This window comes from Neopsephotus bourkii, unplaced genomic scaffold (assembly GCF_033783945.1).
Source record: "Neopsephotus bourkii isolate Nb327-2 ecotype Australia unplaced genomic scaffold, CSIRO-AGI_Nbou_v1 NB_989, whole genome shotgun sequence".
NCBI classification, from domain to species: Eukaryota; Metazoa; Chordata; class Aves; order Psittaciformes; family Psittacidae; genus Neopsephotus; species Neopsephotus bourkii.
Window position 1 is genome coordinate 110,720 of NW_026901481.1, and position 13,947 is coordinate 124,666.

The window sequence follows — 13,947 nt, forward strand, 5'->3', positions numbered from 1 at the left end:
CCTCTCCCTGATCTTTGCCCTGGTGCAGTGCTGTGCCATCAGATCGCATTTGTACCCCACTGAAGGACTATGTTCCATCAAGATAGCTTTGGAATAAGCTCCTCACAGTGCTCACCCCATCCCAAAGCCTAGGGCTGGTCTATATGAGTGACCCTGCAACGAGATGCGACCCAGCTGGGGCTGAGCTGTGCCCCGCTGCTGGGACCCAGCATCCCCATCCTGCCTGGTCCTCCTGCCCACCATAACCCCTTCCCACGCACTGTTGACCTCCTTCCCCTCCTTCATCCTCCATTCACCCCCACAGACCCCTCCACATGGGGCCAGCAGCCCAGTGCTGACACAGGAAGGGTTGTGCAATGCCCATCCCTGTGGTGACTGGGGGCTTTGATGCGTCGTGTGCATTGTGTTCATTATCAGTGTAGAGCTGCTGATAAGGATGAGACACAGTGGGGCAAAACTGGTCAGTCCTGGGGTGCTGGTGAGGCCCATGGCCAGGAGCTGCCCCACCACCATGGGTGCTCAGAGCCCAGCAAAGCCAGGCTGACGCTGCTGTGGATGGGGACGTGATGCCACCGGATGGCACCGTGGTGGCAGCAGGCTCCATGGGAAGGGCCTGGCTCAGGGTGATTCAGAGCAATTTGCTCCTAATTCCCCTCGTGTCCTAAGTGGAGGGAGGAGCAGGGTGGTTGTAGGTGCCATTGCCATGCGTTGCCCTCCCGCCCTGTGGAAGTGCTTCCTGCCCAGTGCATGGCTTCTGGGCCATCACGCCTGGTCACCATCAAGCATCATCCACGTCCTTCCCATGTGGGACAATGCCCTATTCACATGGCAGAGAAATGCTCTTCCATCATCATTCATACAGAGATAGGGACCTGCCAACACAGAGCCTTAACCCCTGAGCCCTTGGGCATCGGAGTGAGGCCTCAGTGCCATGGGTTAGTGGTGGCCTTGGGGTAAGGGCTGGACTTGATGATCTTGAAGGTCTTTTCCAACCTGGTTGATTCCATGATTCCATGACACCAGTAAATGAACTCCTTTGCATCCCTATCAAGGGCATAGCCAGGAGCAGAAGGTTCTCTAGCTCATGGAAGAGACACCATTGTGATGCCATTCTCTCTGTGGGGTTTGTGTTACGCAGCACAGTTGTACCCCCAAACTGGGGTGCATTATGCCAAATACAGCCCTGAAGTGGCTGGGGGTCTCCCCCCCAAACCCTCCAGCTCCAGGGAGCCATAAAGCCATGAGAGCAGGCCTTGGGGTGATGCAGCTTCCTCATCGCTGTGCCTCGCTGCAGAGGGCCTGCAGGGACTTGCTGCCTCTCCTCCCTCTTGTCAAATTTAGCTCCAGACCATGGGGCTGCCTCTCATTCACAACCCACTGCATCACAGGGATGCCTTGCGTGATGGCAGCGGCAGGACGGGGGAGGCAAAGGTTGGCTCCAGCAACCCCTCCTCTCCCAACCACGCTGCTGCGAGCCCAGCCCTGGGAAGACCGATGCGGAGCATGATCTCATCTGCCTTTGTACCCTATCTGCAATCTTGGGATGGTGCCTGAGCCCTTAATGAAGGCTGGCACACCCTTCCTAGCTTGTTACACCCCCTTCCCAGCTCAGCAAACCTGGGGTCATTGACTTCTTGGGAGACCACATGGAGATGGATGAGCGCCAAGCATCCCGCAGCCCCTCTGCCTGGGGCTCCAAGGGGTAACCGGGCCCCATGAAGTGCTCCAGCAGGGCTGAAATGCAGCCTGGCACCGAAGGCACGGTGCTGGGATGGGTGGTGGCTGTCCCTGTGCCATTCACATGTGTAGTAAGGGAGGCTCCCATGGGAGGGAGCTCATCGCCACGTTGTTGGCTATGGGCACACGGGGCTGTCTCCACTCTGTTGTCACTCTTTGAATGGGGCTGCCCTGTTTGAAAAGCAGCTTTCTCCTTCCTCATGGTGGGCAAACGTGACTGCAGTCTGCGGCCAGTGACAGCCCACATGAGACACATGAGGACAGTGCCAAAACTAAGCTTAAACCAAGTTTTCTGCAGGAAGACTTTTTGTTTATGACATATCCTACACTTTGGTGTTGCAAAGCCCCAAGAACTCACAGATCATAGAATTATGGAATGGTTTGGGCTGGAAAGGAGCTTACAATCATCTAATTCCAACCCCCTGCCATGGACATGGACACCTTCCACTGGAGCAGGTTGCTCCAAGCCCTTGTGTCCAACCTGGCCTTGAGCACTGCCAGGGATGGGGCAGCCACAGCTTCTCTATTCAACCTATTCTAGCTCCTCACCACCCTCACAGGGAAGAACTGCTTCCTTATATCCAGTCTAAATGCCCCCTGTTCCCATCTGAGCCCATCACCCCTTGTCCTATCACTGATGAAGGCCCCTCTCCAGCATCTTTGTAGCCCCCTTCAGACACTGGAAGCTGCTCTGAGGTCCTCAGGCAGCTTCTCTTCTCCAGGCTGAACAGCCCCAATGTTTTCAACCTGCCTCCTATGGGAGCTGCTCCTGCCCCTGCTCATGCTCATGGCTCTAAATCACTTTGGTTGTAAAAGGGGAAAAAAGCCTTTTGGGGGAAGATAAATGCAAATTTATGTATAGGAAGAGAAGTTGTGGTTTGTTCTTTTGCTGTTGATCCGAGGAGGTCCAACCCCAGTGCAAAACCCTATGTAAAACCCTGCAGTCCCCATTCAGGTCCCTGTGTAACGCCCGTGGAAAGCAGAGCTGCGCACTGACCTACATACACCTTTCCCAGGCACGCTGGTAAACATCCTCCCAGGGGAAGGATAATGAGGGAGGCTCCCTGGGGAGCGCAGCAATTCCAGAGAACTGGACTGACCGGAAGCAATCCTCACCCTCCACCCACTCCCGAGCAGCCCGCAAGGAGCTTGCACCGAGCTGCTGCTACCGGTCCCATCCGCGCCCATTGGCTGGTTGATGCAGGTGAGCAGGGTGAGTCTCTGGGGGTTCTTTTGGGGCTTGAAAGGAGCTTTTATGTTTTTAGGGTCATTTTGTAACTGGGGCACCGGGGTCTGAAGGCACAAGCACAGGATGAGCTGGTCGGGCTCCCTCCACCCAGCCCTGAGTGGAGAAACGGCACTTTCCTTCTGCTGCAAGAGCTGATTCATCCAACCCAACAAGTGCCTGTGATGGCTACGGGGAGCTTCAGCCTTTTAATTTAAGCAGGGACAGGGAAAGTAGGGAAATGAAGTGAATTGAGGTGAAAGTGCTGAGGAGCCTTCAGCAAGGGGAGGTTTTACCTTTGGTAAAGCTGGAAGTGAACTGAATGCATTTTGAGCTATTGCAAATGGAAGTAGGGGTTTTCCTGCAGATCCATCTCTTGCCAACTTGTCGTGTCCTCAATGCCTCCTCCCCTTTTCAGGACTGGAGACATGTCTAAGCTCATTAAAGCCATCGCTGACATGATGGAGAGTTACCAGGGCAATGCCAAGAAGGGGAAGAAATCTGAGCCCTTCAGTAGAAGTGAGTTCAAGAAGCTGATCCAGCAGGAGTTTGCTCCAGTCAAGGTAACTGTATGGTTTGAGGGTGCAAAGGTGGATGGCAAAGGTGCTGGGCTGATATTTACGGGTGGTTGGGGGCAATGAGGGGTTCTGCAGCACCCACCTCATATCGGGCTCTGTGCATCCTCCTTTGCTCGCTGCAACTCTCCTTTTTGCTGCATTGCCCTTGCAATAAGGGGACCTGGCCTTCACCACCTTGCCCCTTTGGGAAGGTCTGATGTGCTCCTGTCCCCTCAGAGGTCACCCACCAGCAAGTACAGATACATCACCAGCCCACCAGATTTGGACACCGAGCCCATCAACAAGAAGAGGGGCTCTACCAAGCGCTCTGTGTACTGAAGGGTGGCTGCTGCTGCTCCTGGGGCACAGGGATGAGGAGGTAAGGAGGAGCTCAGGGGATGCAGCATGCATGCAAAGCTCCTGGACAGCATCTGCATTGTCTCATAGGTGGGGACAGATCCTTCCTTGGGACCAGTGTCACCCCAAGCTGGTGTGGTGGTTGTGGGTGAATTCCTCCATAGGTTTTCTTCCCTCTCTTGTAGGATCCCTGACTTGCCCTGTGAGCGAAGGGCAGAGGCACCAGCAACATGTGGGCATGGTGTGATCACCTTCTGGGCTCCCTCAGTGCAGGCAATGCCTGTCCTTGCACTGGTGGTGGTGAAGATGTGAAGACCGTGCCCTGCTCCATGTATTACCTCCATGAGGCAAAAGTAACCCCAGGTCTCTTGTTCAGTCCTGATGCTCCATGGGTGTCTCTTTGGGGTGCTTTGCAACTGCAGTCTGAAGGCTGGGTGGGTTTGGGGGCAGATTTGCTGCTTTCTTCTCATCAACGCAACGGCAGAACGATGGTTGACCCATCAACCCCTTCCTCTGTGAGCTCATTTTGGTCTTAATGGGTAGAAAGTGAGAAATCACTAGGCAATAGGGCTGGAATGAGCCATGCAATTAGTTGACTCAGGCTGGGCATTCATCATGAACAGAGAGTGGCAATTCTTCAGGGCAAATGGGAGGTCTATGGTTGGGAGTCCATCCCCAGCTCATTGGAAGTCAACAGCAGGGTTCCCACAGGTGTGCAAGGGGACCAGAAATGCTCTGCAGCGTGTAGAGGCTGTTTGTACCTATGTCTTTGTGTAACTAACCTGCACAAAGACAGGTTAATAGCAGTATAGTCCAGGTAGTGCTACTCGTAGTGAGTGGCCAGAGGAGGAGGAAGCAGCTGCATTACTCAGCCATGCTAGGCCAAGCTAATGAGTGCAGGAAGGGGTTAATATATCAGCTGCCTTACCTGTGATGTTTCTGCATTGCAAATATCCCAAAGGAACTGTTTTAGGGCTTATTTTTCTCTTTCTTACATGAATGATTGTAATACCATCAAAAACCAATAAAAACCATCCAACATGATGCCTGTCTGAGCTTCCCTGGGTAGGAGGGGGCTCAAAGCTGTTGTGATGGGGAAGCCTCAAGGGGATGGGGCAGGAATGCAAAACACTGGGAGTCTGGGGTCATGGGGGACACCCCCAATTGGTGACATTGGTGTGGGATGGGGAGATGCTTTTATGCTTTTCTATCACTTGGTCTCGGCTAATGGTTGTGAGGACCCAGGGATGATCCACACCAACTCTGGCTTGTGATTGGAGCATCATAAGGGCTCAGAGAGAAAGCAGCTCTGCACAAATGGCATGAGCATGTTTGTTAATCTCATTGAGCCCCTGTATGGAAAATAGGGATGAGGAGGTTAAGGAAACACCAACACAAGAGAAGTCTTGCGAACCCAATGCTTTATTTTCTCATGGGCACCTCATGGGGCCAAAGCACAGCCTGGGTCATCAGGCAGAGGTGGCAGCAGGGACCACAAGTGATGCCCCTTCCCCAGGGAGTGATGGTCCTGGAGGGCAAAGGAGAGGGTTTGCAGCCCGGGGCTTGCAAAGCTTTGGGGAGACCAGAGGGAGCTGGTCCATGCGTGGCCTTTGTGGCTGGAGCTGGTGCGGGTGGGACAGCCCATCACTTCATCTTCTGTGAGGGCAGCTGGTGGACCTGCTGCTGCTGCTGCTGCTGTTGCTGCTGCTGCTGGTGGTGGTAGTGGTACTGGACCTGTGGCTTCCCGTGACAGCCACCACCCCCGGAGCTATGGCACCCACCACTGCCACCGGAGCTGTGACAGCCACCACCGCCACCAGAGCTATGGCAGCCACCGCCACCACCGGAGCTGTGACAGCCACCACCGCCACCGGAGCTATGGCAGCCACCGCCACCACCGGAGCTGTGGCAGCCACCACCACTGCTGTGGCAGCCACCGCTGCTCTGCCGGGTGTAACGCTCCTGCTGGTGGCACTGGTCCCTGTCCTGGCGGGAGCACATGGCTGTGGTTTGGGGTGATCTGCTGGGAGAGGAGAGCTGTCAGGCACTGCTGCGTGTCCCATCACCCCCATTGCTGACCCTGTGCCTGTCCCCTTTGCCATCCCACCCCCAGCACTGCTATGCAGGATCCCCAGGGCCTGGAGCATCCCCTGATGGAGGATTCCAACAGCTGCTTGGTATGGCCCATCATAAGACAGGTCCTCACCTCCCTCCATGCATCCTACCACCCTGCAAGCATCCCGGCAGTGGGGTTTGCACTGAACCTGTGTTCTGCATCCCATGCAAGGAAACCAGCCCCCAAAGAAGGAATATCCATCCGTGTGGCCAGACTTACCTGATCTTGGGAGGAAAGCAAGAAGAGGGAATGAAGATCCAAGGGACAGGAGCAGTTTTATAGAGATCTGGGATCCCTTTCCCCGGAAATGAGACAACTCTCTGTCACAGCCAGCTATTAGTTTAATACCCAATCCCCATCAAACCGCCCTCTGTTTACATCGCTCGCTTGACTCATTCCTGATGGCTATCATTCCTTTTCTATCTGTTTCCTGGGTGCCACATCAGTATCTAATTGCCAGCCTCACCTGCCTGTAATAGGAAAACCCGTGGGTGCCTGCGTTTCCAAAGGCTCAGCTCTTTGAGATGTGTTTTGTTCAATGAAATCCAGGTATAATTATAGCCCTGTCCCATAAGGCTCTGCTCTCAGAATCTAATCCTTGCTATTGAGGTGGCACCAGATAAAGCCAGAAATGATCCAGGTAAAAAGGAGTGTAAAGTTGTTCGTTCTTCTTCCATAGATGATCTGGTGATCTTCTTCCGCAAATGATCATAGAGACTGAAAGAGATGCCGCAGCCATGGGTACAAAGTCCTCCCTCCAGAGAAGGTCTCATGTATTCAGCAGGGTTTTCAAGCTCCCCTCCTTGACCTCAGGGGTGTGCATTCCCCCTAGAAGGCACCTGAGCAGCCAGAAGATGGTCCTGGGCACTGCTGAAGCCCTGCTATGTTCACATACATCAAAGCAAGGTCATTGAGTGCTTCGTTGACAAAGACAAGCTATTTCCATCCTCTTAATGACAAAGGTTAGGAAATGAAGACTGAGGAATTAAAAGACCCTTTTGGTGCTGCCTGCTTCATTGGTCCATCTTTTGGAGCAAAGCTGGAGCTCCAGAGATGGCCCTTCTTTATAGCCATGTCCTGGTTGGAAAGCTTCATCATCCTTCAGCACTTCGAAGTGTGTTTATCCCCAGAGACCACAGCTCCTTATTTACAGAGTAAAGGCAAGAAGAAGCCTGAGACGTAGAAGACAACATTGGGAGCCATGCAAACAGACATGAAGATCCAGCTTGCTGCTTGGCAGCTCTCAGTGAGAGGAAGGGATAGCAACAGGGCTTGGACTGTTTGAGCTGAAAGCCAACATCTTTCCCAAGACACACGTCAGCTAGTGCTATTATCACTCATTATATATCAACGTATCATTTATTTATCAATTATTCTATATAAAGCTGCACCAGGGGAGGTTTGATGGAGATGAGGAACAATTCCTTCCCCAAAGGGTGCTCAGGCATTGTAACAGGCTGCCCAGAGCAGTGCTGGAGTCACTGTCCCTGCAAGAGTTCCCAAACAGTGTAGACAAAACCTTCAGTGCCGTGGGTTAGTGGTGGCCTTGGCAATGCTGCAGAATGGTTGGACTGGATGATCTTAAAGGTCTTTTCCAACCTGTTTGTTCTATGATTCTATGATTCTATGTCATTCTGCTCAGCATGACTAGTGGCACTGAAAATTAACTCCTTCCTGCCTCTCCTAGACAAACACCCATAGTCAAAGTCTTGAGCTGGCCTCAGGGTCCCTGTGTCCTGTCCATGGCCCAGCTTGAGCAGAGGGGGAAGTGGTGACCGTGGGCTGAAACCTGCCCTAGGGCATGACCAGCTCACATCTATCACATACGTATGGATACTGGAACTGTCCATCAGGAGCCTCCCAGCTGGTGGCGATGGTGCCTGTCTATCCAAAGGGGTAGTGATGGGGAGGGTTGCGAAGCATTTACTGAGGTCATGCAATCTCATACAGAAACCGGTGCCTGCACTTGTAATTAGCAGAGGAACTGGGCAGACACCCACTGAGAGCTGTGTGTGCTGCAGGCAAAAGCCATCAGGCTGCTGGAGCAAGTGTGTGCATGCACTGAAGGGGTTCGTTCCACTGTGGGATGAACACTGTGTCCACAGGGCTTCTTGCTGCTGCTACGTGCATCCCTCGCACCAGCCAGAAGAACAAGCAGTGACTGAAGTCTCAAGGACAAATGCATTGCTGGGCATGAGTCCTGTGCAAGCTGGTTTTGTCTTTTGCTGAGGATATTGTGTCTTGCCCATGTCAGGGGTGATCTGCACAGGAGGGTTTAATGCTCATTTGCTTTACAGGTGATGATCTCACTCATTCAATGAGAAGGGACAATAGGAGGATTGGCAATTTCAAGTTCCCTTTGCAGTCCTCAGCCTCCCACTGTCTTAGTTCAGCTTTCAAAAGCAGAAACCACATCGGAACGGCACTAGGGAATCCTCTGTCCTTTTTCATTGAGGTTACAGGAGAAAAAGAGATCTTTAAACACTCCAAACCCCCACAGGCAAAGAAAAGGAACCTCAACAAATAGGACTTGTGATTGCTTAGAGGGATTTCTTGGGATGAATGTGGTTGCACTCATGGATCCCCTCACCCAAAGGGATGGATTTGGCTTCTTTCTCTGTCAGCTCTTCCCTTGACTCTTTGCATCCCTTATTCCGGCCCATGGAGGCACATAGATGCTGAGTTCAGCATGATGAGCTCCAGGAAACACACGAAGTAAAGAATTCACTGAGTTAAACTACATGGATTTATGCAGCAATGTCACTTGGTTTCCTTGTGCACACGTGCTGAAGGGCTGGGTGCTTTCTTTTCCCCTGGTTAAGATATATGAACGGCAAGTAACTTGTAGAGGTCCTACGTTCCCCTACACCCAGTTGTGCCCCTGTAACGTGAGCATTAGGATGAGGAGTTTAAGGAAACACCAACACAAGGGAAGTCTTGCTAGTTCAATGCTTTATTGTCTCATGGGCACCTCATGGGGCCAAAGCACAGCTTGGTGCATCAGGCAGAGGCAGCAGGGACCACAGGTGATGCCCCTTCCCCAGGGAGCTGGAGGCAGAGAAGAGGGTTTGAAGCCGGGCAGCCCCAAAGCTCTGGGGAGACCAGAGGGAGCTGGTCCATGCGTGGCCTTTGCTGCTGGAGCCATTGGATGCTCCATCACTTCATCTTGTGCGAGGGCAGCTGGTGGATCTGCTGCTGCTGCTGCTGCTGGTAGTGGATCTGTGGGATCCCATGGCAGCTGGAGCCACCGGAGCTATGGCATCCACCACTGCCACTGGAGCTGTGACAGCCACCGCCGGAGCTATGGCAGCCACCACCACTGGAGCTATGGCAGCCACCACCACCAGAGCTGTGACAGCCACCGCTGCCACCAGAGCTGTGACAGCCACCCCTGCCACCGGAGCTGTGGCATCCTCCACCGGAGCTGTGGCATCCACCACCGGAGCTGTGGCATCCACCACTGCTGCTGTAGCGCTCCTGATCATGGCACTTGTCCCTGTCCTGGCGGGAGCACATGGCTGTGTTTTCAGGTGACCTGCAGGGAAAAAGGAGCTGTCAGGGGCTTTCCTGCCCTGCTGCTGCTCTCCCAGAGCAGGGGAATCTGGAGGTACCTTTATCCGGTCTTACCCAGATCCCCACAGTCACCTCTAAGCCTTGTGCCAGCTTCTCACCACCCGTGGGATTGTCCCACCAAAGCCATAGCCAAAGACACTTGGAGCACCCGGAGCAACTGAGCAAGGCAACCATGGCTTTCCAGATTGGACCCATATTGCTCCCAGAGAGAGAAGAACAACGCCCCAGAGTCTCCCTCCAAGCCCATATCACTCTGTTCTCATTCAGCACACTCTGCGCCCCACATCCCTACTCACAGAGCAAGCCCCAGCCTAGTCCAAGGTGCACAAACCCATCGGCCTCTCATGTTGCATCCAGCCCCAGAGCCCCGCAGCATCGCTGCTCTTACCTGAGATGCTCGTGCAGCAAAGGAGCAAGGAGGGAATGAAGCTTCCCGGGATGGGATCGCTTTTATACCCTCTCTGTGCACCCCACCTGGAAAGGAAGCACCTCCCTGTCACAGAGATATGATGGTTCATTTGATTTGTTGGTGGCTTTTTTTTGGCCTCCCCACTCTGCAGGTTGCTGGTGTGACTCACCCCATCCGTGTTGGGTATTGCCTCCTCATAGGTCGTCATTCCTGTGCCGCAGAAACACTTAATTGCCAGCTCAACCTGTGCTTAGTTACAATGGGGGAGTGATGTGGGTGGCCCTGGTCTCCACATCTGTGCTGGTTTGGTTTGGTGTTTGGGAGTGCTTTGTGTTAAGGGGGGGGAGATGAGGTTGTGCACCTAAATCACACCATCCTTTTGCAACGCTTTGAAGTGTTCCAGTCCTGCCAATGCACATAAAGCCAGAGATGTACCTACAAGTAGATGCTGGAGCGGGACCAGAGAAGGGCAATGGAGTTGGTGCAGGGCCTGGAGCACAAGTGTGATGGGGAACGGCTGAAGGACCTGGGAGATTCAGATGGAGAAGGCTCATGGGGACCTTATTCCTCCCTACAACTGCCTGACAGGAGAATGGAGCCAGGAGGGGGCTGGCCTCTGCTCCCAAGGAACAAGGGATGGGACACTAAGAAATGGCTTCAAGCTGCACTGGGAGAGGTTTAGGTTGGATACGGGAAAGAGTTTATCCACCTAAATGATGCTCAGGCATTGGAACAGGCTGCCCAGGGCAGTAGTGCAGTCACCATCCCTACAGGTGTTCACACACTGTGGAGACGAGGCCCTTTGTAACATGGGTTAGTGGTGGCCTCGGCAGTGCTGGGGAAGAGTTGGACTTGATGAGCATAAAGGTCTTTTCCAACCTGATTGATTCAATGATTCTATGATTCCAAGTACCAATAGCACCTTTGCCATGGTAGAGAGCTCTTCCTTAACAGCAATTTGACTGCGACCACTACTGGCTCATTTCTCTTAAGAGCAGCTGAAATATAGAATCATAGAATAGTTAGGGTTGGGAAGGACCTTGAGACCATCTTAAGATCATCTAGTTGCAACACCCCTGCCATGGTGAAGAGAGATTGCAGCCAGCTCCTATGAATCTGTTGGTCAAACCTTTCCTGCTGTTGCAAAAGGCCCAAATGTAGTTGGGATTCTTATTTTTGGAAGGGGGAAGACTGGTCCTAGGTAGAGATCCAGGATTAGCAGGGTACATAATTATGTGGTGAACTTTCAGCCCATGAGTAATGCTGCAGTAGCAGCACTGGTGGGTTCTTTCCAAGTTGTGAGTGGTTTCAGTGCTGCCAGGGCTCCCATGGGTGCTGCCCTTGGTGACACATGGTGGCCTTGGGTGTCTGCTATGTTGTGGGGAGCTGGTAGACCCCAAGGACTTCCCCCAGACTTGTAGGAACGCTCATTTTGGAGCACTTTTCCCCTTTCCACAATTAGCTTGCAATTGGCCAACAGTTCTGAGAGGTATTTGGAGGGATGTATGGACGCTCGGAGCACTGCGTGCGGTTCTGGTATCCTCAGCATAAGGACATGGATCTGTTGGAACAAATCCAGAGGAGGCCACAGGGATGATCAGGGGCTGGAGCACTTCCTGTATGGAGACAGGCTGAGAACATTGGGGCTGTTCAGCCTGGAGAAGCTGCGTGGAGACCTCAGAGCAGCTTCCAGTGTCTGAAGGGGGCTACAAGGATGCTGGAGAGGGGCTTTTCATTAGGGACTGGAGTGATGGGACAAGGGGTGATGGGTTCAAACTGAAACAGAGGAAGTTCAGGTTAGATATAAGGAAGAAATTGTTTACTGTGAGAGTGCTGAGGCACTGGAATGGGTTGCCCAAGGAAGGTGTGAATGATCCATCCCTGGCAACGTTCAAGGACAGGTTGGACAGAGCTTTAGGTGACATTGTCTAGTGTGAAGTGCCCCTGCCCATAGCAGGAGGTTGGAACTGGATGATTTTAAGCTCCTTTGCAACCCAAACCATTCTCTGATTCTCTGATTCTATGATTAACCATCTGACACATCTGCTGTTACCAAAGCACAGGGATTTTTGGCAAGGCAGGTGGACAGAGCAGGGTTAATTAGTCAGGTAAGCAACAAAAAGGCTTCTTTTGTGTTGCTAAACTGCTGTCAGGAACCAGTGCAGTGTCAGGGCAAACCGTACCCAGGTGTGATCTCTTCTATTTAACTGTGTTTTGTTCCAGCATCAGATGAAATGTGCTCAATCCTCTTCATGAAATTAGACTCGAAGTAATTGTTGGCTCTCAACATCGCCAACGGTATTCAGTTCCTCATGTTTGAATTACTCTGAGCTTGCTGAAGTGGTCACTAAAGACCAGCAGCACTCAGGCAGCAGTCCTGGGCACCTCTAGATTTGTGGCTGTCTACCTTAAAGGCCTTGAAAATGGGTTTTGCAATGGGGGCTTAAGGCAGATGCCACACACACACAACCACCCTTTCCAAATGGTTTTTACACCATAGAGTGGTTTGGGTTGGAGGGGGCTTAAACCTCATCCAGCTCCAACTCCTGCCATGAGCAGGGACACCTTCCACTAGAGCAGCTTGCTCCAACCTGGCCTTGAGCACTGCCAGGGATGGGGCAACCACAGCTTCTCTGTTCAACCCATTCCAGTTCCCCACCATCCTCACAGGGAAGAACTTCCTTATATCCAACCTGAACTCCCCCTGTTTCAGTTCTACACCAAAAGCAGGCAGGCTGCTCAGGGGGTTAGCTGGTGCCTGCACCATTTTCAGCAATGCCACATCTCTCTGATCATTGTGACACACTTGAGAGTTATCTTATGAGGGCAACATCCATTTCATGAACGGCAATCCCGGACCAATAATTACACAATTGGTTCTAATTACAAGCCCAGAAGAAATTTATCAGCTCATTGTGTAACGTTAACATCTTGCAACACCCTTGGCTCAGCCTACAGCTCTTGAAGTGCTGGGCAGAGGGTTTCTAGAAAGGCTTGATGGGGGGGTTGTCTCAAGCATGTGGAGATACCTGCCTAAAGATGGTGTCTTGGGGCTAAATGGCAAAGAAAGGGGTTTCTCTGCCTTTGCCTATAGGACTCTTTCTGCTCCATGGTTGCGGCCATAGATGGCCCCAAGCTTGTGCAATGTAGCCTGTGGGGTGTTGATGGAGGGTTTTGGGCCTCCATGGGAAGGTGCTGTGGAGGCAGTGCAGATGCCTGAGGTGTCCTCAGCATTCTCTATTCTCTCACTTTTCCTTTGAATTCCATAGGGGAGAATGTGTCAGTGCCCACTCCTATTGCCTGTATCTGGGCTGGGTTACTTCAGGGCTATTAGGCAAGAAAAAGTGTCTTGTTTTGTGATATGAAATACAAGGTGAAAGAAAAACCATGGACACAAAATTCTCATGAACTCCAGGTTGTAATGGTATCTATATAGAATGATACAGAGGGACATACACAGTCTGTTTCAGATAAGCTCATCAAAGGTACAGAACTCGCCAAGGGAGAGAGAGGAGAAACTTTCTTTGGAGGTGGCTAGGGGACATGCAAAACTTTCTGAACTCAGCACAAGATCAAGGATATGCATGTGTATAACGCATACACATCGTCCTTATCACTTCATCTTCGAGGATACTTGATAAATCTGCTGCTGGCAATCCTGTGGCTTTCCATGGCAGGATCCCGCACTGCTCCTGTGGCATCCGGATCCACCACTGCTCCTGTGGCATCCAGATCCACTGCTCCCATGGCAACTGGATCCACCACTGCTCCTGTGGCACCCGGATCCACTGCTCCTGCGGCATCCAGATCCACTGCTCCCATGGCATCTGGATCCACTGCTTCCGTGGCAACCAGACCCACCGCTGCTCGCATGGCATCCTGATCCTCCACTGCTCCTGTGACATCCCTCACTGCTGTGGCATGAGGATTGTTCTTGCTGGTGGCACTGGTCTTTGTCCTGGCGGGAGCACAT

At 52.5% G+C, this 13,947-nt stretch overlaps 2 protein-coding genes across 2 annotated transcripts; both read right to left on the reverse strand.

Annotated features, from left to right (window-relative positions):
* Window positions 1-5,485: 5,485 nt before the first annotated feature.
* On the reverse strand, window positions 5,486-5,877 carry LOC133215525 (loricrin-like). The gene has a single exon (XM_061359597.1). The coding sequence runs from the start codon at window positions 5,875-5,877 to the stop codon at window positions 5,521-5,523; it is 357 nt and encodes a 118-aa protein (XP_061215581.1). The 3' UTR covers window positions 5,486-5,520.
* A 7,710-nt stretch (window positions 5,878-13,587) lies between these two features.
* Window positions 13,588-13,947, reverse strand: LOC133215526 (sericin-1-like). Its single transcript, XM_061359598.1, has one exon. The coding sequence runs from the start codon at window positions 13,945-13,947 to the stop codon at window positions 13,588-13,590; it is 360 nt and encodes a 119-aa protein (XP_061215582.1).

Bases quoted from the DNA above. Each gene is read 5' to 3' on its own strand.
- LOC133215525 (XM_061359597.1), bottom strand. From the start codon at position 5,877: ATGTGCTCCCGCCAGGACAGGGACCAGTGCCACCAGCAGGAGCGTTAC.
- LOC133215526 (XM_061359598.1), bottom strand. From the start codon at position 13,947: ATGTGCTCCCGCCAGGACAAAGACCAGTGCCACCAGCAAGAACAATCC.